The 27129-nt window shown below is 39.5% G+C and overlaps 1 protein-coding gene across 4 annotated transcripts in view; it reads right to left on the bottom strand.

Moving 5' to 3' along the window:
* The window catches only part of plrdgb (PITP-less RdgB-like protein), a 106079-nt gene that overhangs the window by 3864 nt on the left and 75086 nt on the right, over positions 1-27129 (bottom strand). The window contains exons 11-19 of one of the 4 annotated variants that reach the window (XR_013794568.1): positions 24967-25152; positions 24653-24801; positions 21006-21122; positions 17403-17519; positions 16609-16757; positions 16336-16485; positions 13928-14111; positions 12607-12735; positions 12084-12499 (exon numbers count right to left, since the gene is read on the bottom strand). Coding sequence is in view for 3 of the 4 variants with exons in the window: in XM_079586070.1 (XP_079442196.1) it covers positions 12143-12499; positions 12607-12735; positions 13928-14111; positions 16336-16485; positions 16609-16757; positions 17403-17519; positions 21006-21122; positions 24653-24801; positions 24967-25152 (1538 nt within the window). In the remaining variant the exon portion in view is untranslated. The remainder of the gene's footprint in view (positions 1-12083; positions 12500-12606; positions 12736-13927; positions 14112-16335; positions 16486-16608; positions 16758-17402; positions 17520-21005; positions 21123-24652; positions 24802-24966; positions 25153-27129) is intronic. The other 3 variants (XM_079586071.1, XM_079586070.1, XM_079586072.1) reach the window with 3 other exon arrangements.

Here is a 27129-nt window from a genome sequence, read left to right as displayed (position 1 = left end):
CAGAACATCACGAAAATCGCTGAGCATATGTGTCATGACATGGTGAACAAGCGTGCCGAGTTTCATGCAGATCGGACCATAGGTGGCACTATAAATGGCAAAAAGGTTCCCTTATTATTAGGGGCCAAGCACTGAAGGTGCGGGCACCTATTGTATCTGTTCCCGTACCAAAAATAATTCTTCTTCTTCTTCCGCTCTGGGAGTCTATGGCAGCCCATAGAACCGATCGCGGGAAAGTTGTAATGGTTTGACATTCGGATAGAGGACAGTCCCAACATTAAATACACCAATTTTGGTGTGTCTAAGTCATTCCCTCTAGCGCCACCAACTGTCCAAAGTTTCACTCATGTTTATTCTAATAACTTTTGAACCACAAGGGCTAGAAACAAAATTCCTTTTTCCTCTGATTCCTGACCTCGTGACGATTCGATTGCACCCAATGACGTCATTTTGCGCCATGAAAAGTTTTCCGCCATTTTGAATTTTCCGAAAAAGCTACTTTTTCGAACTCCTCCTAGGCCGTTGCTCCAATTTCCATGAAAATTGAATCAGATCATCTACAGACCATGCCGACAAAAAGTTATGGAATTCAAGTTGATTCGCTTAGCAATTTTCGAAAAAACCCACAAACAAATTTTACGTAGCGCTTGCGAAAACAGACGTAAGGCTGTATCTCCGCAACGCTTTGTTGGATTCAGACCAAATTTGCCACATGTCATCACAAGCATGACTTGAGGCTACATGCTGCGTTTCGGCGCAGCGCCACCTACTGGTCCGGAGATATGAAAAATGGCTATTTTTGCTTATAACTTCTGAACAGTTTGCCCAAAAATCATCAAATTGGTCTCGTTAGATTCAGGCCAACATGCTGAGTCGACTGATATCCAATTTTACCATGTCGGCCATTTTGGCTGTCGGCCATTTTGAATTTTGTGCTAAAATGCTGTATTTTAAGAACGCATGAATGGATTGTTACGAAACATGGTATGGGTCATCAGCACGATGCCCTGAAGGAGCGTGAGAAGTTTCGAAACAGCGCCACCTTGTGGTCAAAAGTTATAACAACATTTCCAAAAAGGCTAATAACCTTTGAATACATCTGCCTATTGAAATGCCACTGGTCTCAATAGATTCGCTGGGTCACGCTGAGAACATAGATACCAAGTTTGCCATATTTGGCCGAACTTCCTGTCCGCCATCTTGATTTTCAGTCAAAACCTACTTTGTCGAACTCCTCCTAGACCGTTTGTCCGATTTTCACCAAAATCGAATCGTATCATCTCCACACTGTACCGACAAAAAGTTATGGAATTCGTGTTGATTCGTCAAACCGTTCTCAAATACCGCGCAAACAAATTTTACGTTGTGCTACAGCTACAGATTTAGTGCAAAAGTACTACATCGCCCATAACTCCTAGAGTCCGTTTGTCCTAGACTCAAGTGTCTCACACCACTGTGATCCCTGGCTCAAGGCGGACAAAATGGCTATCTCCAATTTCGATTTAGGCCAGAAAAATTTTCTGCTATGTCGAATTTTGTCCGAAACCTACTTTTGCAAACTAGTCCTAGGTTTTTCACCAGATCGGAACCAAACCAGTCTAGGACATTTCTCTGGACTCTCTAGATCAATAAATATCGAAAAAAAAGTTGAACTTTTGCATTTGGGTGGCTGTAACAGGGTCATTTAGAAAAGGGGCGTGGCAAAATACACTAAAAAGCCTATAAATCCCATATGAAAATTCAGAACTTCACCAAAATTGATGAGCATATGTGTCAGAACATGGTGAGGAAGCATGCAGAGTTTCATGGAGATCGGACCATAGGTGGCGCTGTAACTGGCAAAAAGCCTTCAATCTTATTAGGGGTTCAAGCATGAAATGCTGAAACCCTATTGTAATTAAGGATTCGTAAAACGCATCGTGCAGGCCAAACCGTAAGGCCTAGAGACGTGAAACCTGGCCAGATGGTAGGCCTCAATTTGGGGACAACCTATCAGAGTATGACCCCGAATGGCCCATAGGTGGCGCTACAGCAACCAAAAGTTCAAAATTGATCATAGCTCTTAGACCGTTTGTCCCAGGACCAAGTGCCCCAAATCGTTGGAATCCTTGGCTCAAGGCGGACAAAATGGCCATCTCCGATTTCGATTTAGGCCAGAAAAAATTTCTGCTATGTCGAATTTTGTCCAAAACCTACTTTTGCGAACTAGTCCCTGGTTTTTCGCCCGACCGGAGCCAAACCAGTCTAGGACATTTCTCTGGACTCTCTCGATCAATAGTTTTTGAAAAAAAGTAGAATTTTTGCATTTGGTTGGCTATAACAGGGTCATTTGGAAAATGGGCGGGGCAAAATACAGTCAAAAGCCTCTAAATCCTAAACAAAAACTCAGAACATCACGAAAATCGCTGAGCATATGTGTCATGACATGGTGAACAAGCGTGCCGAGTTTCATGCAGATCGGACCATAGGTGGCACTATAAATGGCAAAAAGGTTCCCTTATTATTAGGGGCCAAGCACTGAAGGTGCGGGCACCTATTGTATCTGTTCCCGTACCAAAAATAATTCTTCTTCTTCTTCCGCTCTGGGAGTCTATGGCAGCCCATAGAACCGATCGCGGGAAAGTTGTAATGGTTTGACATTCGGATAGAGGACAGTCCCAACATTAAATACACCAATTTTGGTGTGTCTAAGTCATTCCCTCTAGCGCCACCAACTGTCCAAAGTTTCACTCATGTTTATTCTAATAACTTTTGAACCACAAGGGCTAGAAACAAAATTCTTTTTTCCTCTGATTCCTGACCTCGTGACGATTCGATTGCACCCAATGACGTCATTTTGCGCCATGAAAAGTTTTCCGCCATTTTGAATTTTCCGAAAAAGCTACTTTTTCGAACTCCTCCTAGGCCGTTGCTCCAATTTCCATGAAAATTGAATCAGATCATCTACAGACCATGCCGACAAAAAGTTATGGAATTCAAGTTGATTCGCTTAGCAATTTTCGAAAAAACCCACAAACAAATTTTACGTAGCGCTTGCGAAAACAGACGTAAGGCTGTATCTCCGCAACGCTTTGTTGGATTCAGACCAAATTTGCCACATGTCATCACAAGCATGACTTGAGGCTACATGCTGCGTTTCGGCGCAGCGCCACCTACTGGTCCGGAGATATGAAAAATGGCTATTTTTGCTTATAACTTCTGAACAGTTTGCCCAAAAATCATCAAATTGGTCTCGTTAGATTCAGGCCAACATGCTGAGTCGACTGATATCCAATTTTACCATGTCGGCCATTTTGGCTGTCGGCCATTTTGAATTTTGTGCTAAAATGCTGTATTTTAAGAACGCATGAATGGATTGTTACGAAACATGGTATGGGTCATCAGCACGATGCCCTGAAGGAGCGTGAGAAGTTTCGAAACAGCGCCACCTTGTGGTCAAAAGTTATAACAACATTTCCAAAAAGGCTAATAACCTTTGAATACATCTGCCTATTGAAATGCCACTGGTCTCAATAGATTCGCTGGGTCACGCTGAGAACATAGATACCAAGTTTGCCATATTTGGCCGAACTTCCTGTCCGCCATCTTGATTTTCAGTCAAAACCTACTTTGTCGAACTCCTCCTAGACCGTTTGTCCGATTTTCACCAAAATCGAATCGTATCATCTCCACACTGTACCGACAAAAAGTTATGGAATTCGTGTTGATTCGTCAAACCGTTCTCAAATACCGCGCAAACAAATTTTACGTTGTGCTACAGCTACAGATTTAGTGCAAAAGTACTACATCGCCCATAACTCCTAGAGTCCGTTTGTCCTAGACTCAAGTGTCTCACACCACTGTGATCCCTGGCTCAAGGCGGACAAAATGGCTATCTCCAATTTCGATTTAGGCCAGAAAAATTTTCTGCTATGTCGAATTTTGTCCGAAACCTACTTTTGCAAACTAGTCCTAGGTTTTTCACCAGATCGGAACCAAACCAGTCTAGGACATTTCTCTGGACTCTCTAGATCAATAAATATCGAAAAAAAAGTTGAACTTTTGCATTTGGGTGGCTGTAACAGGGTCATTTAGAAAAGGGGCGTGGCAAAATACACTAAAAAGCCTATAAATCCCATATGAAAATTCAGAACTTCACCAAAATTGATGAGCATATGTGTCAGAACATGGTGAGGAAGCATGCAGAGTTTCATGGAGATCGGACCATAGGTGGCGCTGTAACTGGCAAAAAGCCTTCAATCTTATTAGGGGTTCAAGCATGAAATGCTGAAACCCTATTGTAATTAAGGATTCGTAAAACGCATCGTGCAGGCCAAACCGTAAGGCCTAGAGACGTGAAACCTGGCCAGATGGTAGGCCTCAATTTGGGGACAACCTATCAGAGTATGACCCCGAATGGCCCATAGGTGGCGCTACAGCAACCAAAAGTTCAAAATTGATCATAGCTCTTAGACCGTTTGTCCCAGGACCAAGTGCCCCAAATCGTTGGAATCCTTGGCTCAAGGCGGACAAAATGGCCATCTCCGATTTCGATTTAGGCCAGAAAAAATTTCTGCTATGTCGAATTTTGTCCAAAACCTACTTTTGCGAACTAGTCCCTGGTTTTTCGCCCGACCGGAGCCAAACCAGTCTAGGACATTTCTCTGGACTCTCTCGATCAATAGTTTTTGAAAAAAAGTAGAATTTTTGCATTTGGTTGGCTATAACAGGGTCATTTGGAAAATGGGCGGGGCAAAATACAGTCAAAAGCCTCTAAATCCTAAACAAAAACTCAGAACATCACGAAAATCGCTGAGCATATGTGTCATGACATGGTGAACAAGCGTGCCGAGTTTCATGCAGATCGGACCATAGGTGGCACTATAAATGGCAAAAAGGTTCCCTTATTATTAGGGGCCAAGCACTGAAGGTGCGGGCACCTATTGTATCTGTTCCCGTACCAAAAATAATTCTTCTTCTTCTTCCGCTCTGGGAGTCTATGGCAGCCCATAGAACCGATCGCGGGAAAGTTGTAATGGTTTGACATTCGGATAGAGGACAGTCCCAACATTAAATACACCAATTTTGGTGTGTCTAAGTCATTCCCTCTAGCGCCACCAACTGTCCAAAGTTTCACTCATGTTTATTCTAATAACTTTTGAACCACAAGGGCTAGAAACAAAATTCTTTTTTCCTCTGATTCCTGACCTCGTGACGATTCGATTGCACCCAATGACGTCATTTTGCGCCATGAAAAGTTTTCCGCCATTTTGAATTTTCCGAAAAAGCTACTTTTTCGAACTCCTCCTAGGCCGTTGCTCCAATTTCCATGAAAATTGAATCAGATCATCTACAGACCATGCCGACAAAAATTTATGGAATTCAAGTTGATTCGAATTACCGTTCTTGAATACCGCGCAAATAAATTTTACGTAGCGCTTGCAAAAACAGACGTAAGGCCGTATCTCCACAACGCTTTATCGGATTCAGACCAAATTTGGTACATGTCATCACAAGCATGACCTGAGGCTACATGCTGCGTTTCGGCGCAGCGCCACCTACTGGTCCGGAGATATGAAGAATTTATATTTTTGCTTATAACTTCTGAACGGTTTGTCCAAAAATCACAAAAGTGGTCTCGTTAGATTCAGGGCATCGTGCTGAGTCGACTGATATCCAATTTTCCCATATCGGCCATTTTGGCTGTCGGCCATTTTGAATTATGTGCTAAAATGCTGTATTTTATGAACGCATGAACGTATCGTTACGAAACTCAGTATGGGTCATCAGTACAACGCCCTAAAAGTACTCAAAAATTTATGAGACAGCGCCACCTTTTGGTCAAAAGTTATAATGAAATTTCCAAAAATGCTAATAACTTTTGAATAAATTTGCCTATAGTAATGACACTGATCTCAATAGATTCCTTGGGTTATGCTGAAAACATAGATACCAATTTTGCCATAGTCAGCCAAACTTCCTGTCCGCCATCTTTATTTTCTTTTAAAACCTACTTTTTCAAACTCCTCCTAGACCGAACGTCCGATTTTCACCAAAATTGGATCGTGTCATCTCCAGACCGTGCCGAGTAAAAGTTATGGATTTCGTGTCGATAGACAAAACCGTTTTCGTATACCGCAGTGGCAAAGTTGAGGCATGATGCCAAAATGACTATTCAGGCTTTATATCTGCAATGCCTTGACATATTGACACCAAACTTTGTATGTGTCATTGTCACTTCACTCTGACCACATCACATCAGTTTCGTAACTGCGCCACCTATTGGTCGAAAGTGATAATCATATTTTTAGTTATTGTATGTGATTTTTCAACCATTTTGCCAAAATTCATCTTCAAATGTCTTTAATTGCTCTTTGCTGCAGTGGGTCTCACACTCCCAGCCACTTTGGCATGTCTTGTCGTCTTGCTTGCGCTTGGCCCCGTGATTGCTGCTTGCAGCTATATTTATTATTATTAGGGGCCAAGCACTGAAGGTGCGGGCACCTATTGTATCTGTTCCCGTTCTTATTCTTCTTTTTCTTCTTTTTCTTCCGACTGGGCGTCTATGGCAGCCTATAGAACCGTTTGCGGGAAACTTATACAAATTGGCACAGTGATAGAAGACAGCCTGAACTATCACCATAGCAAATTTGGAGTCTCCAACTCATTCCCTCTAGCGCCACCAGCTGTCCAAAGTTTCACTCATGTTTATGCTAATAACTTTTGAACCACAAGGGCTAGAAACAAAATTCTTTTTTCCTCTGATTCCTGAGCTCATGACGATTCGACTGCACCCTATGACGTCATTTTCCGTCATAATAGTTTTCCCGCCATTTTGAATTTTCCGAAAAAACTACTTTTTCGAACTCCTCCTAGGCCGTTGCTCCGAATTTCACGAAAAATGAACCAGATCATCTCCAGACCTTGACAACCAAAAGTTATGGAATTCAAGTTGATTCGAATTACCGTTCTCGAATACCGCACAAATAAATTTTACGTAGCGCTTGCAAAAACAGACGTAAGGCCGTATCTCCACAACGCTTTATCAGATTCAGACCAAATTTGGTACATGTCATCACAAGCATGACCTGAGGCTACATGCTGCGTTTCGGCGCAGCGCCACCTACTGGTCCAGAGATATGAAGAATTTATTTTTTTGCTTATAACTTCTGAACGGTTTGTCCAAAAATCACAAAAATGGTCTCGTTAGATTCAGGGCGTCGTGCTGAGTTGACTGATATCCAATTTTCCCATATCGGCCATTTTGGCTGTCGGCCATTTTGAATTATGTGCTAAAATGCTGTATTTTATGAACGCATGAACGTATCGTTACGAAACTCAGTATGAGTCATCAGTACAACTCCCTAAAGGTACTCAAAAATGTATGAGACAGCGCCACCTTTTGGTCAAAAGTTATAATGAAATTTCCAAAAATGCTAATAACTTTTGAATAAATTTGCCTATAGTAATGACACTGGTCTCAATAGATTCCTTGGGTTATGCTGAAAACATAGATACCAATTTTGCCATAGTCAGCCAAACTTCCTGTCCGCCATCTTTATTTTCTTTTAAAACCTACTTTTTCGAACTCCTCCTAGACCGAACGTCCAATTTTCACCAAAATCGGATCGTGTCATCTCCAGACCGTGCCGAGTAAAAGTTATGGATTTCGTGTTGATAGACGAAACCGTTTTTGTATACCGCAGTGGCAAAGTTGAGGCATGATGCCAAAATGACTATTCAGGCTTTATATCTGCAATGCCTTGACATATTGACACCAAACTTTGTAAGTGTCATTGTCACTTCACTCTGACCACATCACATCAGTTTCGTAACTGCGCCACCTATTGGTCGAAAGTGATAATCATATTTTTAGTTATTGTATGTTATTTTTCAACCATTTTGCCAAAATTCATCTTTAAATGTCTTCAATTGCTCCTTGCTGCAGTTGGTCTCTCACTTCCAGCCACTTTGGCATGTCTTGTCGTCTTGCTTGCGCTTGGCCCCGGTGATTGCTGCTTGCAGCTATATTTTTTATATGAGATTTGAGACGGACACTTTTAAAGAATGTCATGGTATTTTAGGTAATGTAAACTGTAATATCAGTGATGATAGAATATGAATATATTCAGGGGATGTTACAAGGGTTTTTAAAAACTCTCTTTAAATGCTCTAGTAAAGCAACAGGACCAGATGGGATGTCATGTTTTCTTTTAAAGACATTTGCTGAGGAGCTCACATCAGCCTGGCATCTCCTTTTCCAGCTCTCAATTGATACATATACAGTACCAGAGCTTTGGAGAAAATCTATTGTAATCCCAATTCCAAAAAATGCATGCCCTCAGGACAATAATGATTGTCCTGAGTGGCCTTAACATAGAATGTTATGAAATCATTTGAGAAGATTATAATAGGAGAGCCATCCTTAGATCAGTATCAATTTGCATATAAAAGCAATCGTGGTATTAACGATGCGGTTTCTACATTAACGCATCTTGTTTTAAAGCATCTGGAGAGTCCAGCTGCTTATGCCAGGCTGCTTTTTATTGATTTTAGTTCTGTGTTTTAACTCTATTCAACCACACAAACTTGGAGAAATTAATTAATCTACAAGTTAATCCTTTTATAATTAATTGGTATTCTTCCTTTTTAACAAAATGGGCACAACAGGTGAAATTTAACTCAGTGTTGTCGGATGTTGCGGTGAATAGTAGAGGCCCCTCAAGGGTGCGTAAGTTCGCCACTTCTGTTTACTTTGTACAAAAATGACGGCATTAGTCAGCAATCAAATCAATTTATTATAAAATTCTCGGATGACACAGTATTATTGCAATTGTTGACAAGAGACTGCAGTATTGACGACTACAACGCTGCTATAGAAGCGTTTGTGGGCTGGTGTGACGACTATTATCTACAGTAATAATAAAAAAAAAGATATATATATATATATATATATATATATATATATATATATATATATATTCATTTTCAAAACATACCTTACCAATCCTATTTGGAGCAGTAATAGATTATTATTGGCACATAACTTGAACAGTTTTGTATTGTAAATTGTCTAGTAATGGCCCTAAAATGAACAGAGTCAAAGATCATCTGCTTTCTTTACCCTTGTGTTTTTCAGGGCCATTCAGAAAAGATTTGCACATCTATAAGCGCCCCTGGTTTAGAGCAGTTCTACCACAATTACTTGCTCCAATAGACTGTGAAAGAGAAACACAACTCAAACATCAGCCAAAGGCAACATCGTCTCACAGTGTCCATCACTTTTTCTAGAAGCCGATTAAGCTCCTCCCTAAAAGTTCAAGACAGATTTGCCAAAATCGCAGCTGGCGATAAGACAGCCATTCCCTGGGCCGCTGGGCTGTGGTTTACAGACACACGATGACAGAGTGCAGAGACCTGGGCAATCCAGAGCAACTCGAGTGCGTCACAGCAACCCAGATGAGAGCCAGTGGTCTTCTGTGAGCCAATGGGCTGCTCTGGCTCGAAGCGATCCAATACAAAAAAAAGGGCCTGTTTCCAAATGGCATTCTGCTCCCATAACTGCACAACACGAGTGTTTGTCAGTACACTACATCAAATATCAGAGAATCTCTGCAGGTTTGTGAAATGAACGGAGCTCTGTATTGGAGCGCTTTCAAATCAATCACAAAACAGGTGTCTCCATGACAACAGCGGAGAAACATCTCCAATGAATACGTCAGCATGCCGTCTCTGCTAAACCATGTAGGGCATTAGCAATGAGTTGCGCACAGCTGATGTCAGAGCAGAAATAATGATGGGTAGATCACTTCGGAAATGTACTGAGGTATCAGGAAACAACAGGTCATAATGACGTGAAATACAAGTATAGGGTACAACGGGGCGAAAGACAAACCTTAGAAATGTGCTTTTCATGTAGCCTATGATTTTAGAAAAAAACACTTGTATTGAACATTGAGCAACAGATTTTGTGTGAAAAAAATCATAAAAGTAGTTTATTTAAAAAAAATATATATATTTGGTTTGGGTAAAGGGCTCACCCGCATGGGGAAAGGAAAATATGTCCATTTTAAAAAATACAGAAACAAAATGTTTTAAAAAAGTAAAGATTTTGAAAGGATTGAAGGCGATCCCATAATAATTTAATATAGATTTACAGTAGTAACAATAAATTATAGTTTACTATATGATATGATTAATATGTGTTTTTTTGTTTGTTTTTAAATTATGGTTTCATTATAAATATGGTGTTTATCTCTAATCATGTGGACACCAACGTAATATATTATATTTACCATCTGAATCTAACCATGTCATTTCAACAAATGGAAAAGTCAGCCAGCTGTTTATTATCATGTTAATTATTGTGCCATTTGCCCCAACAGCAGGGGCGCCTTAATTACCATACTTTTACATATTCTTAAATTTATTTTAAAAAAACTGAAAATCATTAAGAAGACCCTCTGTTTCAAAATATATTCAATAATTTTAGGGATTATCATTTGCTACTTATATCTACAACATTTTTAAAAACATCAAATATTAGATATAATTAGCGCATAATCAACTTTGCGCTGCTGCCCGCGATCGCATCTAGGATCATCCAAATTTCCATGTGCATCTTGAAAAGCAAATGTTTCACAGACAGCAACATAGTGTCGGCCCAGATCCGCCTCACATCTGGTACACGTGGATTCCACACGTACCAGATGTGGGCCGGATCTGAGCCGACACTATGTTGCTGTCTGGGTTTGGAAATTGCTACGGCAAGGTTTTGTGTTATGGTTTACAGGAAAATAAAATCAAAGATGCCTTTAGTCCCGTGGGACCCTGACAGTTAACTAGCGCTGAAACTACTACTAGTTCTAGGTAACCTCTGTTACTTGTTAACTATATTTTAAAGTAATGTTAACTAGTGGCAGTTAACTACGGACTATGTTATATAACGTGATGATCACAAGTTAATCTACTGGGTTCAGTAAAACAATCATATATTTTGCATTTGATCTTAATTTTTTCATGAGAACCAACCATTTAATCATCAAGCGTCAAATAATATTCTACAACTTTGCATATTATCCTGATCCCTCGAGGTGTATGGAAATGAAATTGACCACATAGTCCGTCTCTATAGTGTCTATGGTGATAAAGTTGTAGCCTCCCTCTCGAGTGTGAGACACTGATGTGGAAGTGCTCTATCGCTGACAGACAGAGCTATTTCAGCCTCAGCGAGTCTCTGATCAAAGTAGAAGTGAGTTCTCTCATCCATGATCCACTTCAAATGACTATTGTTACTCCCAAACTAGAAAAAAAAAACACTAGAAAAATGTTCAAGATCTCGAGAAAGCAGCTTTTATGTTGTGATCATGGCAAAATTAGACAGGGGGGAAAAACACATGGGCGTCCTTCCGTAGTTTTGGATTTATTTTAGTCTAACTCTTTTTCATTTTGGGATCAAATTCAAGAATAAACAATTTTGACAGTTTTTGTGGAATGGTTTACCAATATCCACATATCCTCTTCTTCTGTAAACATGTTTAAAACCAGTCTTAAGATGTATTTGTTTGATGAGGCCTTTGCTACTTTGTAAGGACCATTAGGTTTGGATTAGATGCATTTATATTCGTATTTGTTCTCCTCTTGTTTTTCTCTCTCTTTCATTTATTTGTATCCCTTTCTTTCTCTGTATTTTATTGTATTTTATCTTATCCCTTTGAAATTGTACAGCACTTTGGTACTTTCTGTGTTTTTTTATGTGCTTTATAAATACATTTTGATTTGATTCTTTATTTACTATCTAATCACTAATTATAAGTGCATTAACACTAACACTTTCATTGGTAGTTAGTACTTGATTAGAACATTAATATCACTTAATTAACTAACATTAAACCTAATTAGTATGACCATCACTAAACTAGCATTGTTGTTGCCTTTTAGCTAATGTAATCAATATGTAAAATACATATAATCCAGATTTTGTAATATAATGTAATATGATAACAAGTTCTTGATTGTTGTAATCATGTAATCCAAATTACATGAAGTCCATTACTGGTCATCACTGGTGGTTATAAAGTACAATGTTTTTAATGAGCGCTTACTGTATTAGATGGGATGCGGTTTCTCAACATACCCTTTTCCCACAACTCATGGAATTCCTTTATAGTACAACATCCTGTATTCTCCCCTCTTCTTCTTCCTCCTCATCTTCCTCTTGATCATCCGCCTGGATGCGAATCTCTGGTCCGTCTGTATGAGATTCAGGCTGGCTCTGAGCACGCTCAGGTTTGGGGGTTGAGACGGATGATGAGGGTGGAGATGGCTGCTGAACAGACATGGCTCGACGCAGCAGCGGAGTGCGCTTGCAGGACAGGAAGTCTGGGGATGGAGACAGGAAGTCCGTTTTGGGGGAAAGGCCGAAAGATCCCTGCCGAAGCACCATGCGGTTCTTTTTTGAGCGTGAGCCGTGCTCAAACTCAAGAGTGGAGAGGTGAGCTGCGTAGCCTTCACTCAAAAACTAAGACACATGAAAAAGAGACAAAAGGAGGGAAAATTCAGTACTGTTAATTAACAAAACAGACTAACAAGAAAATATCTTAACCTGGTAAACTAAGACGACTTTACCTGGCACTGGTGTTGATGTTTCTTGGATGGCCTGCCCACAATGTATATCTGATTAGGTGCAAGTCCCAATGTGCTGTATACAGACATGTCCTTCATAGAGCCATACGCCGCACTGATATTTATGTGACACTATGTGGAAACACAAATATTTCTGTCAGGACCACTATCGTCAAATACGATTGACAATTAGCATACAGTTTGGCGGTACGGTTCCGTTCTGGGCGAGAACTCAAGCAGCAATAACCCCCCTTGGGGTAAACAGAACAGAACCAACATGAATGTATTGCAAATATAACTATTCAAGATTTTAAAGTACAACATAATTCAAGATTTTATTCTGATTCAAGGGGAATCAGAATGCCAAATCCTGACTGGCGAGAGGAGGAGCTGGGGATGGAGGAGGGTAATTTGCTCCTGAGAAACGCGATAACCGCTGATAATACTGAAGGAGCTTATGTGTACAGTAGTTATGTTTCCATCGACACGTTTTTATCCGAATTAAGTGATATCGAATGAAAAGTGCCTTATGGAAACAGTAAAATTCGATTGAATTTCTTGAATATTTTGTCTAGCAAAACTTTGTTTGCAAATGTTGGCTTGAATGTTGTGCGATTCAGTGCGAAAATGAATGGAAAAATCCTTTAAATGTCTCAAATCAATTCGATATACCAATTTGATCGCAAACGGCATGTGACGTCATTACGCACAGGTTTTTATGCGCTTTAAAGCCGTTGGATGGAAACACACTTTCACCAGCTTTATTCGCATGAGTTTTTTTAACTTCAGAAAATTCGATTTACAAGTGGATGGAAACTTAGCTAGTGATAGGCGTCGTATTCCTATAGGTAGACGTGGATCAGCTGAGAGTCAGCTGATGCAAGCTTGACTAACGTGACCTGCCTGCCAGAACTGACTCTACGTTAGATACATGGCATGTTTTTGTTTTATTGCCCAGTTACTTGCTTTTTTGCACTCTTCCAGGTGTAATTTAATAACGGTGCAATCTGAAAGTAACTGAGACATGATAAAATATTAGGAGTTTTAAAGAGAGATTAATTAACTAAAGGTTTATGAGATTACAGGTAATCAATTACAGCCAATCGATTTCACATATCCATTACTACTTCCTTTTATAACCATGCTGTACACTAACTCTGTGCACTATGCAAATTCACGTTCTCCCTCTCCCTCTCTCTACCAGCAGCACTCCAAACATCTTTAAAGTTGAAAAACAAACATTCAAAACATACAAAATCCTCTTCTAATGTAACATATTGTAATGTATAATGTAAATGTTCGGCTGGTATGTGCAGAGGCAGACCTCTTTCACCAGACTCTTTAGAAAAAGGGTTTTCTGACGCAAGGGGTCATGGACGAGTCCTTCTGAGAAGAAGACCATGCCCTGAGGGAAGTTGTGTTGAGAGAGCCAGGACACCACCCTCTGCTTCTGCATGTCAGGACGGCCAGTAATGTAGATGATCAGATACCCAAGATCCTGCCAATGTCTAGAGAATAATCAAAACACAGACATCAAACAGTTGACAAATGCAGTCAACGCTACAATTTGTGTAAAAAATTTGGTATGTTTACATGCACTAATTTCCATCAATCCAAATTAATCCAATTAAATTTCAGATTCTGAAAGTTCTCTTTATATGAACCCTAATGTCACATTGGTTTTGGTTCATATTTATGTTTAATGTCTTTTATTTTGAACTTTAGTCACAGTCATAGTTCCTGTTTGTCATGTGATTTCTTGCCCTCATGTGATCATGTCATGTGCTTCCCTTGTCTCATGTGTAATGTTCTGATTGGTTGTTCAGGTCATGTGTTTCTCTATTCTGTTTTGTGATTGGTTTATTGTCTTGATTGTTTCTTATTGCTCATTAGTCTTCATAGCATTAGTCTACATAGCATTCATGTTTCATTGTTCCTTTGTCTAGCTTTGTTCATGTAACCACTGTTTAGTGAGTCCATGTCTAGTCCAGGTTTATGTTCAAGTTAAGTTTGTTATGGTCATAGTCAAGTTCAAGTCAAGTCTTTGATACTCTTGTATTTTGATCACATTTTGGTTTCAATAAACTGCCTCAGGGGACTATTCATAACACCTAAGTTTAGAAATCCGCTTCACAAATTTGTTTACATGTGCATTACATGTATTCTGAACAAAACTTCAGTGCATACACAAAGTTTAGAACCAAAAAAAAAGTCATCACATAAATGTCACTGGACTTACTATGGACATAATTGTCGTTTTTACCTTGATGAAATATTTAAATAGAAAACTGAAAGCTATTTTAGCTAGTATTTATTAAATATTCAGCATCTTCCAATGTTCAGATGTAAATAAACATACGCACATTCGTAAAACATGTTAACATACGCATTGCGGCAATACGCATTTTTACATTCAAAATTACTAGCGGATTATTTGTTTGCATGCAATGAGATTATTTACATTTTACATTTAAATTAATGCATTTGGCAGAGGCTTTTATCCAAAGCAACTTACATTGCATTTCAAGGTACACATTTACATCTTGCTTTACCTGGGATTCAAACCCATGTCCAACGCTCTACTGTTTGAGCTATAGGTATGCCAATTATTTACTTGTCTTCCCATTATGCTATTTCTAATTTAAATGTATTTTAATAATCCAAGATGCGAAACGTGTGCATAGCAGAAACAATACTCCACAATGAAAGGAAGGAAATGAGGAACTTAAATACACAATGATGATTAACTCAAACACTAACAGGTGTGATCGTGAATGAGTGTCCATGACAACAATGGCGGGAAAATGGGAACAAAGGAACACAGGAAAACAGGCGACTAAACATACTGACAGAAAACTAAACCAAACTTTGGCATTTGCGACAGGGACAGGCCAAAATAAAAATGTTATAGATGAAGACACAGTCAAATATAAATAGATGTGTTTAAAACAGAAACGGTCACACTTTATATTAGGTGTCCCTAGGTACTATGAACTTATACCAAAAAGTACAATGTACTTATTGTGCTCATATTGTAAAAACATGTATGTACACAATAAGTGCATTGTATCAAATTATTAATTTAAATGTTCATACACAGTTAAAGACACTTAATAAAAAGTGGGACCCAAAATGATTTCGGTTCTCTAGCCTAATTGTTGATACGCTAGCACACGCTGCTAATAAATACAACTTTATACTCGCGTAGCGTTAGTCCGTTTGCTTTGTAAATAATAACGATTATAGAAGTGAATAGAGACCTACCCAGCTTTGTATGAACAGTGTTGCTCCTGATATTGTTAGTCACAGCCTCCGTCTCCATTAGGATATGCGGTGGTTCATTGTTTGACTGTGACCGTTAACTTATGCTTTTGCCTCTATTTGGATGCCTTGTTGTTGCTCGCGTTTCACAGTTTGTCTTGAATAAAGCCTTCAAACGCACACTGCAGACACTTCTGCCTACTTCTATCGGACACTTTATTTGCTGCTTTATAAAAGTTTGATAAAATTTCAGCAGGAAGAGCCGTCACAGCATAAGCCATGTTGATACCAAACCAGAGCCCAGATGAAGTTGTCGGAGGTAGCAACAGTAACTAAGGGGGGCGGGGCTTAGCCAAAGGTGAATTACTACATTTCGCACACAAAAAAATAACCAAACAGCGGTAAATGAGGCAGCACATTAAGACTTATTGTATCTAGGATCTAAGTATTTGTCATTAGTCACACATTTACCTGACCACATCCACAGCTCCGGGGCGGACTTTGGGATCACTACCCATTAGGGAGACACTGGCAGCAAAGGAGCCATCAATACTAAACACCACACACTCCATTCCCCGTGGCAACACTGTGAGGAATGCCTCAGCACTTGTCTGATCACCTCTGTAAAGAAAAATAAAGAAATGCAACCAGCTCAGGTAGTAAATTCCTCCATTCTCCATTCCATGGTCTATAGAAAGATATTAAGAGGATTCACAGTTTTGTGATGAGAATGTGCATACTTACTTAACCACCATTTTGATGGGGTAAACACCCACCCCCAGTTTTTTATTATCAGGGATGGTGTAGGAAACACGTCCGTTGCTGCTGGTCACCACAGTGTCAAACAGCACCCAACGGCCGGAGGCAGGCTGGGTCTTCAAAAACACATCCACCTGAGAATCAGACAGGAACTCATAAACATACATGCAAGATCATAATGTAAAAATTGTAACATTTAAAAATGTTGTATGAAATGCTTTTTTGTCCCAGCTATCCATCCAGCTAAAGCCGCTTTTCCACTGTTGGGCCGAACGGTTCTAAGAACGATTCCAGTTGTATTGCGACTTGAGTCTGGTACGGCATGGCACGATTACAAACCATTCTTGTCCCGGAATTCTCAGCATGGTTGATAGAATGCATGTAGTGACGTTGCCACTCATGATTGGTCACTTGTCTGTTGGCTGGCTACCATTTTTCTCTGTAGCTGGTTAAGCACGCTATTTGAGCGACATAACATTTTTTATAATAAAATGAAAAGAAATATCTGATCATCCTCCATAACGCAGTCGCGATTTACATCTAATATCGTCTGAAACGTCTGCGTTAACAAGTCAATGACTGGCGCGTTTGTGTTATATTCCAAAGAGCGGTTGTTATCAGCCTCACAGTGGCCACTTGGCCTGATTGGCATGAAATGGAACGATTAAACAAAGAGAACAGTTTGGCCCGTTGTCGGAAAAGCGGCTTAACAGATAGTTTTCTCCAGACCTCTTTGGTTTCATTGGTCATGATGCTTGTTGTTACGACATCAACAATACCTTCTCTCCCGTTAGGGTCACCATGTCAAGAGGGCCATACATAAATCGCCCCACCAGCGTCTGTGGACCATCCTCTGTCACAATGACATCATGAACTCTGTGATTTGCCGTTACATTCTGTTAATGAATAATAATATGATTGAGCCTTAAAAGCAAAGGTATATTCATAAACTCAATATTAAAATTGGTTGCATTCCCAGTTTACAAGATAGATAAAATGTTGTCTGTCATATTTATGAAAGGATGTTGAATGTTACTTGCATCAGAACATTTTTAATGATTCTCGAGGACAGTGCATTTGCACTTGCACGCATTTGCAACTAAATATATTGTGAGACTTAGCAAATCACAACTGCCTTCTACTTCACAGTCTTTCTAATTCTTTAGGGAATGTGGAAATACCTAACAAGAACTCTCAAAGGAATTCATGTTTACAGCATAAGATGCATTAGAAAGAGATCTCAACACCCAAAGTAGGTAAATATGGAAAAGGACCCACAAGCTACACTGGCAGAATAAATATTTCAATACATGAGCATCAATATGAAAAAACTTGAATTACCATTAGTTATATAAAAAGCCTACATTTTGAGCCGGGAGAGTTTAAAATGAGATCTTAAAGTTTGACTGACACCAACAAGAATTTGATCGGTTAGTATCATCCCAAGTTATGACTGGTATGAATGTAAGCATGGTTCCCTGAGAAGGGGAACAAGACACTGCGTCATGGAGTTGACACTATGGAAACGCTCCTCATGAGCTGGAATCTGAAGAATGTGTTACACTCCAAACTCGATTAGCTACCAAGGTCAGGAGACGACAGAGTATATAAGGGTGCCTAGAAAGAACATCACCAGCTTTATTTGTCTGAAGGAAAACGCACAGGAATGCCGAAAGTATGGCAACACTCTGCAGTGTCTCGTTCCCCTTCTCAGGGAACCAGAGACGTTTCCTTTTGAAGTGGAACTCTACACTGCATCACAGAGTTGACACTATGGGAACGAAATACCCAGTACGTCATACTGCCCAAATGCCTGCTCAAAGTGCTGTGAAATCACCACCGAACTAAGCTGTAAACAAAGGTTGCCATAGAGCGCACCTAGTGACCCAGACCTACCAGCCTGAGGCAATTTCTGCAGCTCTGTTTAATTAAATTAATTTCTGTAGTTTATTTGACCCAGGGGTAGAACTGACTAGGTAGATCACAGCCTCACTGCATCTGCCAACCAAAGAGGAGGGTCATTCTAGTTCCAGAGGGACAACCTCCACCAAGGGAGCAAATTATTAAGCATCCTGTCCTGACGACCAGGAGAGACCTCAGGAGAGAACACCATTCTCTCAACTGCCCGCTTTACCTATGAAACATATTCTTCGGGGAGATCTAGCAAAAGAGCATAGGGATGGTGTGCCACATCCAGCTCCACCCCTTTGCTCTCTATCAATCATCACAGGTGGTGTGACTGCCCAACCAGAAAAACTTTGCCTCAGAAATTCTAGGGAAGCGCTCTACCTGGTAATTGACTTAAAGTAATTTGACTATTTCTTCCCAGGGCCACTGAGAGAGTCGAGCACCAATGCACGCTCATACCATTCTCTACCAAGTAGCTCTTGTCGGCTGATGGTTGCCCATTCCTACAGTTCTAGTGAATGACAGAGAGCGGGCCGCTAGCTGCGACAGAGTCCTCTTTTCTTCTCTGTCCCAATACTCCTTCCCAAAGGGAAGTGCCAACCTGTTACTGCAAACAGGGCCAGCTAGCTAGAATGTAAAACATCATGAAGCAAATTTATGCTTCTCAGCCACCATGCCACCTGAAGGTGACGCTAAAGAGGTATTGCCCAATCTTCCTGTACTGTCTACCCCATTTAAATGTGATCACAGAGGGAGCCTCTAACACCTCTGCACTCCAAGTGTCAGAGGGGGAAGGTATGACCCATGATGATGTGGGACGCAGGTTGTATTATTTGCCCATTATCCACATTTATCAAAACCTAACTGTTATAAAGGGAGCATATTGCTACGGTATTAAAACTGCCGACACTGAAATAACAGACAGAGAGATGCTCGGGATGCGAGCAGTGTAATTGCCCATCTTTTCCACCTTCTGCCCATATGAAATATGAAGGCTACTGAAACTGCCTCTGCACCCAGTTCACTGAAGAGCGCCAAATGGAGAGTGAGACATGACAGCGAGAAATACTCAATCTCTTCCTCTAGATCCTCTAATTATGTGCCACCAGGGAGGCGCATCAACACCACTTCATACTCTTAGAACTAGCAAGACGACAAATGATAAAGAAAAAATTATAATCACATAGTCCGTTCTTCCCTGGGAAGGGCAGCAGGTAGAAGAATGGGATGCAGCCGGGTTAGAGCTCAGTTCTACACCTGCAACACCCAATGCATCAGAGCGCATGTCCATATCATCTCCATAGCGCATGCTTTCTGGAGACAATAAGGGAGTAGAGATTTTCACAAGTCCGTAAAGGCCAAGTCAAGTAAAATCTTTGAGTCCAAGTCAAGTCTCAAGTCTTTGAGGTCCAAGTCCAGGTCAAGTCAAAAAGTCTTTGAGGTCCAAGTTAAGTCTTAAGAAATACTTAGTATGGAGATATGGGAGGAAAGGAAGGCTCACTGGAGCAGGACGCTTATGACCTGCAAGGAATCGCTCACCCAAACTGCCTGGGGCACATTATTCTCTCTCCACTGACCAATATAATTTTAACTTTGCCGTGGTGCAGATAATAATGTAGAACAGCTCCTCGTATGTGGGGGTGAGGAAGGAGACAGACTCACTCAAGACCTCATCCACTTCAACACCCAATCCTCAGAACTAGATCGGGTTAATAACATGCTATCCACCCGAACAGAAGAAGCTGCCGAGCAGGCCTGAGCTGAGAGCTAGCTGGAGATGCCTGAGATAGGGTTAAACCCATCTCAAGTTCATCCGCTAGCTCCATCTGCAACCCCCATGATCGCAGTCGCCTCAGCATTTCCATAACTCCATGACGCAGTGTAGAGTTCCACTTCGAAAGAGAACTTTCTTGTTTATTTGTGTCACAGTCAGAATATATACGGTAACACATACACTAACATTCAAAAGTTTGGGTTCAGTAAGATCCGAACACTTAATTTTTTTTTATTCAGCAAGGATGCATTAAATTGATCAAAAGTACAGTAAATGCATTTATGATGTTACAAAAGATTTATATTTAAAATAAAAGCTTTTACATCACATGAAAAAACAACATTTTACAACATATTAAAATAGAAAAGAGTCACAATATTATATTTCACAATATTATTGTTTTTTCTGCATATTTTATTAAATAAATAAATGTAGCCTGGGAGAGCAAGACGCTTGTTTCAAAAGCTTTTAAAAAATGTTACGGACCCCATACTTTTAAATGGTAGTGTATAGCACTACAGTATTTTGAATCAAATGTTCTGCAGAGCCCCTATTTGTTCAAAAATGCAGACTAGACATGAAACATTATTATTATTATTTTACATTGCCAGGTAAATTATATGTATTATAAAATCAATCACACTGTACAATATTGTTTCATCAAGAAGAGTAATTGCAGGTAATTTCATGTGATATTAACCCGTAATTTGACATGTGTCCGCCTGCGAAGCCACTTCTCACGGGGGCTGGATGGAGAGATGGGAATAGCGTCCGAACAAATGGCCTCCCCAGCCTTCAGACAGTCACACCGCATTACCTGACAAGGAGAGTGGCAGAAAAACTCTGCTGTAAATGTCCAATCCTATAAATGCAAGGCTTTGTCCGAATGAATCTCAAAGGTCCGAAAGTGTGTGACAAATGTGAAAACACTTCTATTTTGCATTTTAAAATAGCATTTTAAAATGAACATTTTCATGAAAATATTTCCTTTAAAAAAAAATAGTTGAAATTAACATTTTCAATTTGAATGAAATCAAATCAATAAAAAAACTAAATTGTTATTAACAGATTCAAATAAAAATAAAAACAGACCCTACAGAAAATGTTTCTTATAAAATATTGAATAATAACAATTTGATTTAGTATGCTTACAACAATGTTTTGCATTTAATGTTAGTTCTTTCTTTGTTTTCTTCTCTATCTGTCTCTGCTCCTTTCTACTTCATAATTCTCAGTAATGCATTGTTAAAACTGTTCAGTGTCCTCTCTGGCATGACATTAGACAACATTTGCTGTAGACATTAAACTTAAAGAGCTGCGGTTCTTTTCATCTTTTGATCGGATCAATGCACTTCTACATGTTTCCAAATATATTCACTGGATGACGCATTTCAGCATTATTACATAGTCTGTGCTGTTTGGCCTTCTTTTTTTTCCCCTGTTTGTTTAGAAAAAGCTCATTGTTTGACACAGCGTCCCTGTAGACAGAGCTCTTGAACAGATTGAGGAGTGAGTCACAAGTTCACGTGAGTCTTAAACAAGGAGGTCTATAATAGCTGCAGAAAAAGCAATCCGTTAGCATTCTCATTCATCATAATAGCAGTTGCTTGGCTGATACAGCATTCCCTGAAAGAATGTGATTTGAATTCAGCCATATTTGCTCTTGGGTGTTCAGTTCAGCTAACAGTTTGTTTGTTTTTGCCAGTCAACAGAACCACAAATGCCATGTGACTAATTCCTGGCAGCAAGTAAAATGCAATATATAACATAATATAATTATAATGTAGGTAACATTTTAGCAAATCAAGTCGTGTGTTATGTGTTCTGTCATCTGTTTAGCATTCTAGCATTCGCTTTTTTGATCTAATCGGTCAAACAAGTTTGCAAATGGTCTAAAATTGTTAGTGGTTCAGTGATTCATCTAGACAGTTCACACTTGCACTGAATCGTTTGCAGCAGTCTCTTATACCGAAATAGTAATGAGATACTTTATAAGACATAACACACAAAGAGAGCTGGATGAGTTGGATATTCACTGTACCTAGAATACATTTTAGGAAACAAAATTGGCAAATGTCTTCTATAATTTGTCATGAAGGAGCTCTTGATTGTGCATGCAGTTTGTGAACGGCTCTATACTGTAAAAACAATTTATATAAAAAATAGTATCAAATGTGAACACGTTTTTGTTGAGGGGCCAGTGCCCCATTATTGATGAAAGGCAAGAAACACCCCTGATATATTATATTTGTGATTTATATGTTGTTTGCAAAAGTAATACAGAATATAAAAAGGTGCTGTTTTCCCAGAAATTGTTTAGCTGCAGCATCTAACTGTAGGAGCTATAAATCCTATTCTACTGTCTATTGTTAGTCTGACACTGCGCTGTATTTATTTACTGAACCGGTTTAAATGTGAGAAAGCCCCTGAGCCTTCAACACATCAAGAGGAACGGATATCTTTTATGCCAAAGTTTTCCAGTTCACAAGGGTGTAGTGATTGATGTGTTTACAGGTAGCTCCTAACAATACAAGTCTTGAACAAACTGTCTATAGCTGACCTTAAAGAAACCAGGAACGACAGCCCTACTTCATTCAGTTTTGATTCCGTCTTTATTATTGTCTGTTCGGATGGAAAACATGGCTGAAATTTAGTTTTTTTAAGCAGAAGTGTGCAAATATCTGGGGAAATCTTGGGACAACCCAGCATTTATCTTGTCATCCATCATAACTCCAGCATATATGTGTTGCATGTAAGATCTAAAAGTAAGCATGAAATGAAAATTCACCATATCTATTTTCTAAATGCATGTTTTTTGGAATGATTTATCTGTGAATGACAGACTTCTCTCTGGTGATGTTAGCATGACTTCTCTAATTTTGTCCAATTAAACACAATTGACTGCAAGCTCACTTTCAGATCTGTCTGCATCCAATCAACAACTTATGGATTAAACCAACTTTTTTTTTTCAAGTTTTGCTTGGTTCTATGTCACAATATGGAAAAAAAAAGATCTGTCGATTTTAAAATTTATCTTGAAGGAATAGAACATGTATGTTCATGTTTTGTTTTCACTGTGTTTCCTGTTCTGGTTTGCCTGTGTTCTTGTGCCTAGTAATTAGTTACTGATTTAGTTCACCTGTCCGTACTTATTTTGATTACTCTTCCTGTAAGAAGAAGAAGAAAAAGAAAAATTAAGAGAGTAAATCATGCAGTATTCGATTGAGTATTAGTAAATGGTAACAGAATCTTAATTTTTTGGTGGACTATCCTGTGGTAGAAATTCCCTTACGCACCTACGATTGGCACTTCCAATCCAAACTTATCCTCAGATGACCCGCACTCTGACTACATCAGTAAACCCAGATGCGTAAGACTAGTATTTTGACTGCATGAGATTCCTACAAATAATAGCTTCTCTGGCAGTAGTCTCAGCCTCAGACAACACGCCCACAGATTGTTGTCTGAATGCTACTTTTCTGGAAACACTTCAGTAGTTTCGAAGTCGTAATCTGATTGGTTTAATTCTACAGGATGTCTGGGAGATGCGTGTGTCGCGTTCTTTAAAGGGTCCGCCTTGAAACAAATGCCGTGACGCCAAAACCCCTCATGGAAGAAGAAAGCCGTTGTGTTTAAAACTGTGTCAATGAGCGCTTACCAGGATCAACTAAACGCTGGATTTTCAAAATTGCGGCTCCATTGTTGCAGTAAACTTGCACAACGTTCTTGAATGAACCTTATGGTAGAGACATCGACATTATATCGGCACGCCCCTAAACATGACGTGGAACAAAACGAACTGTGATTGGTTGTGTTACATGTCAGTCAAATGTCCTCTTGGGCGGTCCTTGCCCAAGAAAATCTGCAATAGAGTCCAGACCTTCTGCCGTCTCTCTGAAGGTCTGGCTGCACAAGACTACTCTGTTGGTAACCCCAGATACCCTAAGAGTAGAAACTCTGAGTCAGACGATGTCTCACTCTCTATGAACATTATCACTTGGGAATAAAGATAGTGTTCCAATAACCTACTGTGCAGCAGTAGCCAGACAGACTCCAGACAATGCCTTTGAAATGCTTTAATCACGGCCGGGAGGACCAGTCCCAGATAGAATCCCCACGGTTAAAAGAGTACAACAGTTTAAATAAAATAGGAGCATGGCAAATGTGACATGAATCATTACATCAATTTTCTCTGATGTAATTAGTTCTTCATGTGTGCAATTCAGTAAACCCCCTCCTCTGTTACTAGGCAAAGCAAATAGATTTTTATTGTTATTATTTTATATTTGTTATATGTTACACAACCCTTGTAGTAGAGCCAAGAACTGTCAGAAGAAGCGCACTTACCTGTCTAAGAATAAAAGCCACAGCATCCGTGGACTCCCAGTATGAGGCGTGGAACAGGTGAGGCAGTGCTATAGTGGGAAAGGTGGTGAGCAGATCTGGACAGTATAGCACGTAATCTAATCGCTTCGACCCCCACCACCTACTACATACTGAGAAAGAGAAAACAGAGGATTTCTGTAATACATGCCTGAACCACACATGCAGGTAGCCTATATCTTCATATACATCAAAACCCCTGACTTCTATGAGGAAATTAACTAAATATATGAACACCCTGTAAGCACCAGATTCAAGGACATGCTCTTGAGACTCACTGTTTGAGATGCTAACAGGCTCGCTCGGGGAAGTTTCAGACCCTTCGGCATCAGAGGCAGAGTGGGCGAGTCCGAGTGGAACAACACGATGGCTGCCCCTGCGAGACACTCTTCCTCCACAGCACTCCTCTATGTGTCCGTCTACAGATAGACTGCTGTCTGACAAGTGTCTGAGCACGGTGTCTGCTTTGAGGGAAACAATTATAAAGAAAGACAACACAAAAAATTATTCACAATTGTGAAAGCTCAAAGAAAAACAGTAACAACTTAATGATATGCTCTTTAAATAATGGCGCAAATGCCAATAAATTTACTACCACAAAACTTAGTAAATCATGTTGTACGATTTATTTAAAAACTCTCTTCTCGCATCTGAAAGTGAAACTTCTACAAAGGATATGCAATAGAGTGGTGTAGGGATGATGAATTTTGTAGGCCAAAACATAGAAACGAGTTAGCACTTTAGCACTTCTGGTTCCATTATCCTGAAGTCAATGGGTTTTTTGAATTGGTTTTTGGTAAAAATGCTTGAAATAAGGTCTGTTGGGAAAACAAGCTCAAGATATTTCACTATTTATTCTACGATATATAATACATATCCAGGCTGATGTTAACTTCCGTGTTGGCCTACAAAAAAAGTAATCCCTGCGGCACTCTATAAAGGTCAGCTGCAAAAAAAACTTCCCAGTAAATCTTTAGTAAATACTGACAGTAGTTTGTTTAACTGCAAAAGAAGGTTTGAACTGGTGCAAGATGTTAGTCAATCTGGCCCTTAGAGTTTATTTTTATTTATTTTTCTGAATGTTTTCACAGGTTGATCACACCACATGACTGATTTGGCAGACAAAAATGCTTTCAAATATTAATAAGCATAAGATTTTGGCAATCTACTTTTCATGAATTTCATTCTTTTTAATTAGCTTTTTTTTCTTCATTGCGATATCAGGAACGATGTATAACAATAACAATTAAATTCAGAAATTAATCATGATAGAAGTGTATTCAAGTCATTGTATGTAACAAATGCATTTATTGTGTTTTAAAAAATATATATTTAATTCACAGAATGAAAAAATTGTGTCATATCAATAGTTCAGATGAAGCAGACACACACAAACCAAGAACTAATGTTTGTTTTTTTGAGATATGTTTTGTTTGTTAACAACTATTTAATAAATTAAGCCATTTGAGCACGTTGAATGCTTAAAAACCTCCTCCAAATACGCCACAATCCTGTTTCAGCATATAGAAAGTTATTCTTCTGCAAGCGATTTATATCCCCTAGCTTGAAAGAAACCTAAATCCGGCTTTTTGAGACAATGTTGCATTTTTCGGGGCACTTAAATGTGTAATAATTGTGTGAAAGGATTTCATTTGATTTCTCCCAAATCTATTAGTGTTTTCTCTCCTGGCATTCAATGCATTAGATGCTCTGTTCAGTTAGCTGTGACCTCAGCTTGGCTGCATAATGGGACTAATTGGAGCACATTTTCTGGCACAGAGTGATTCTGACTAATACCACAGGATAATTATGATCTTAAAGAACTCTAGTAGAGCATGTCGCTAACAATGGCAAGGTCATTCAATTCTAGATCACTGGTAAAATGTATGCCTTGAGTGCACTGTAAGTTGCTTTGGATAAAAGGGTCTGCTGATCACTGTGCTTAAACGAGCATAACATGTCAGGTTAAGTTGTATTGTCAGTGTACAAGAATGCATTTCAAAAATTCAGAAGTTTAAAAACTGCAAGAAAACATCACAATAAACCACAGACCATAAATTAACTCAATGAATTTAGAGATGATCTTAATTACTCGTAAGCATTTAAGCTAAGTTTTTGGATTAAATGATCCAAAATGAAGTGCGCACACAGTCTGTCCTGAACTGCCTGAATACGTTCAAACGGAAGACAGCAGTTCTGAAACCATTTCAGAGGCTCCTGAGGCATATGGCATCCACAGCCGCAGTAACGCCGCTCAGATTGATGCATGAGACCACTTCAGCATTGGCTACATGGCCGAGTCTCCAGATGGGCATGGCGCCACGGCACGTATCCGTGTGCCATCACTCTGAGCTGTTGCCAAACATTCAGCCCCTTGTCAGACCTTGCCTTTCTACATGTTGTTGTTACAACAGATGCCTCTGGAACAGGTTGCTGTTCAC

Source organism: Phoxinus phoxinus (genome assembly GCF_949152265.1).
Source record: "Phoxinus phoxinus genome assembly, chromosome: 17".
Classification (NCBI taxonomy): Eukaryota; Metazoa; Chordata; class Actinopteri; order Cypriniformes; family Leuciscidae; genus Phoxinus; species Phoxinus phoxinus.
This window is presented reverse-complemented; position numbering and strand designations above follow the sequence as displayed.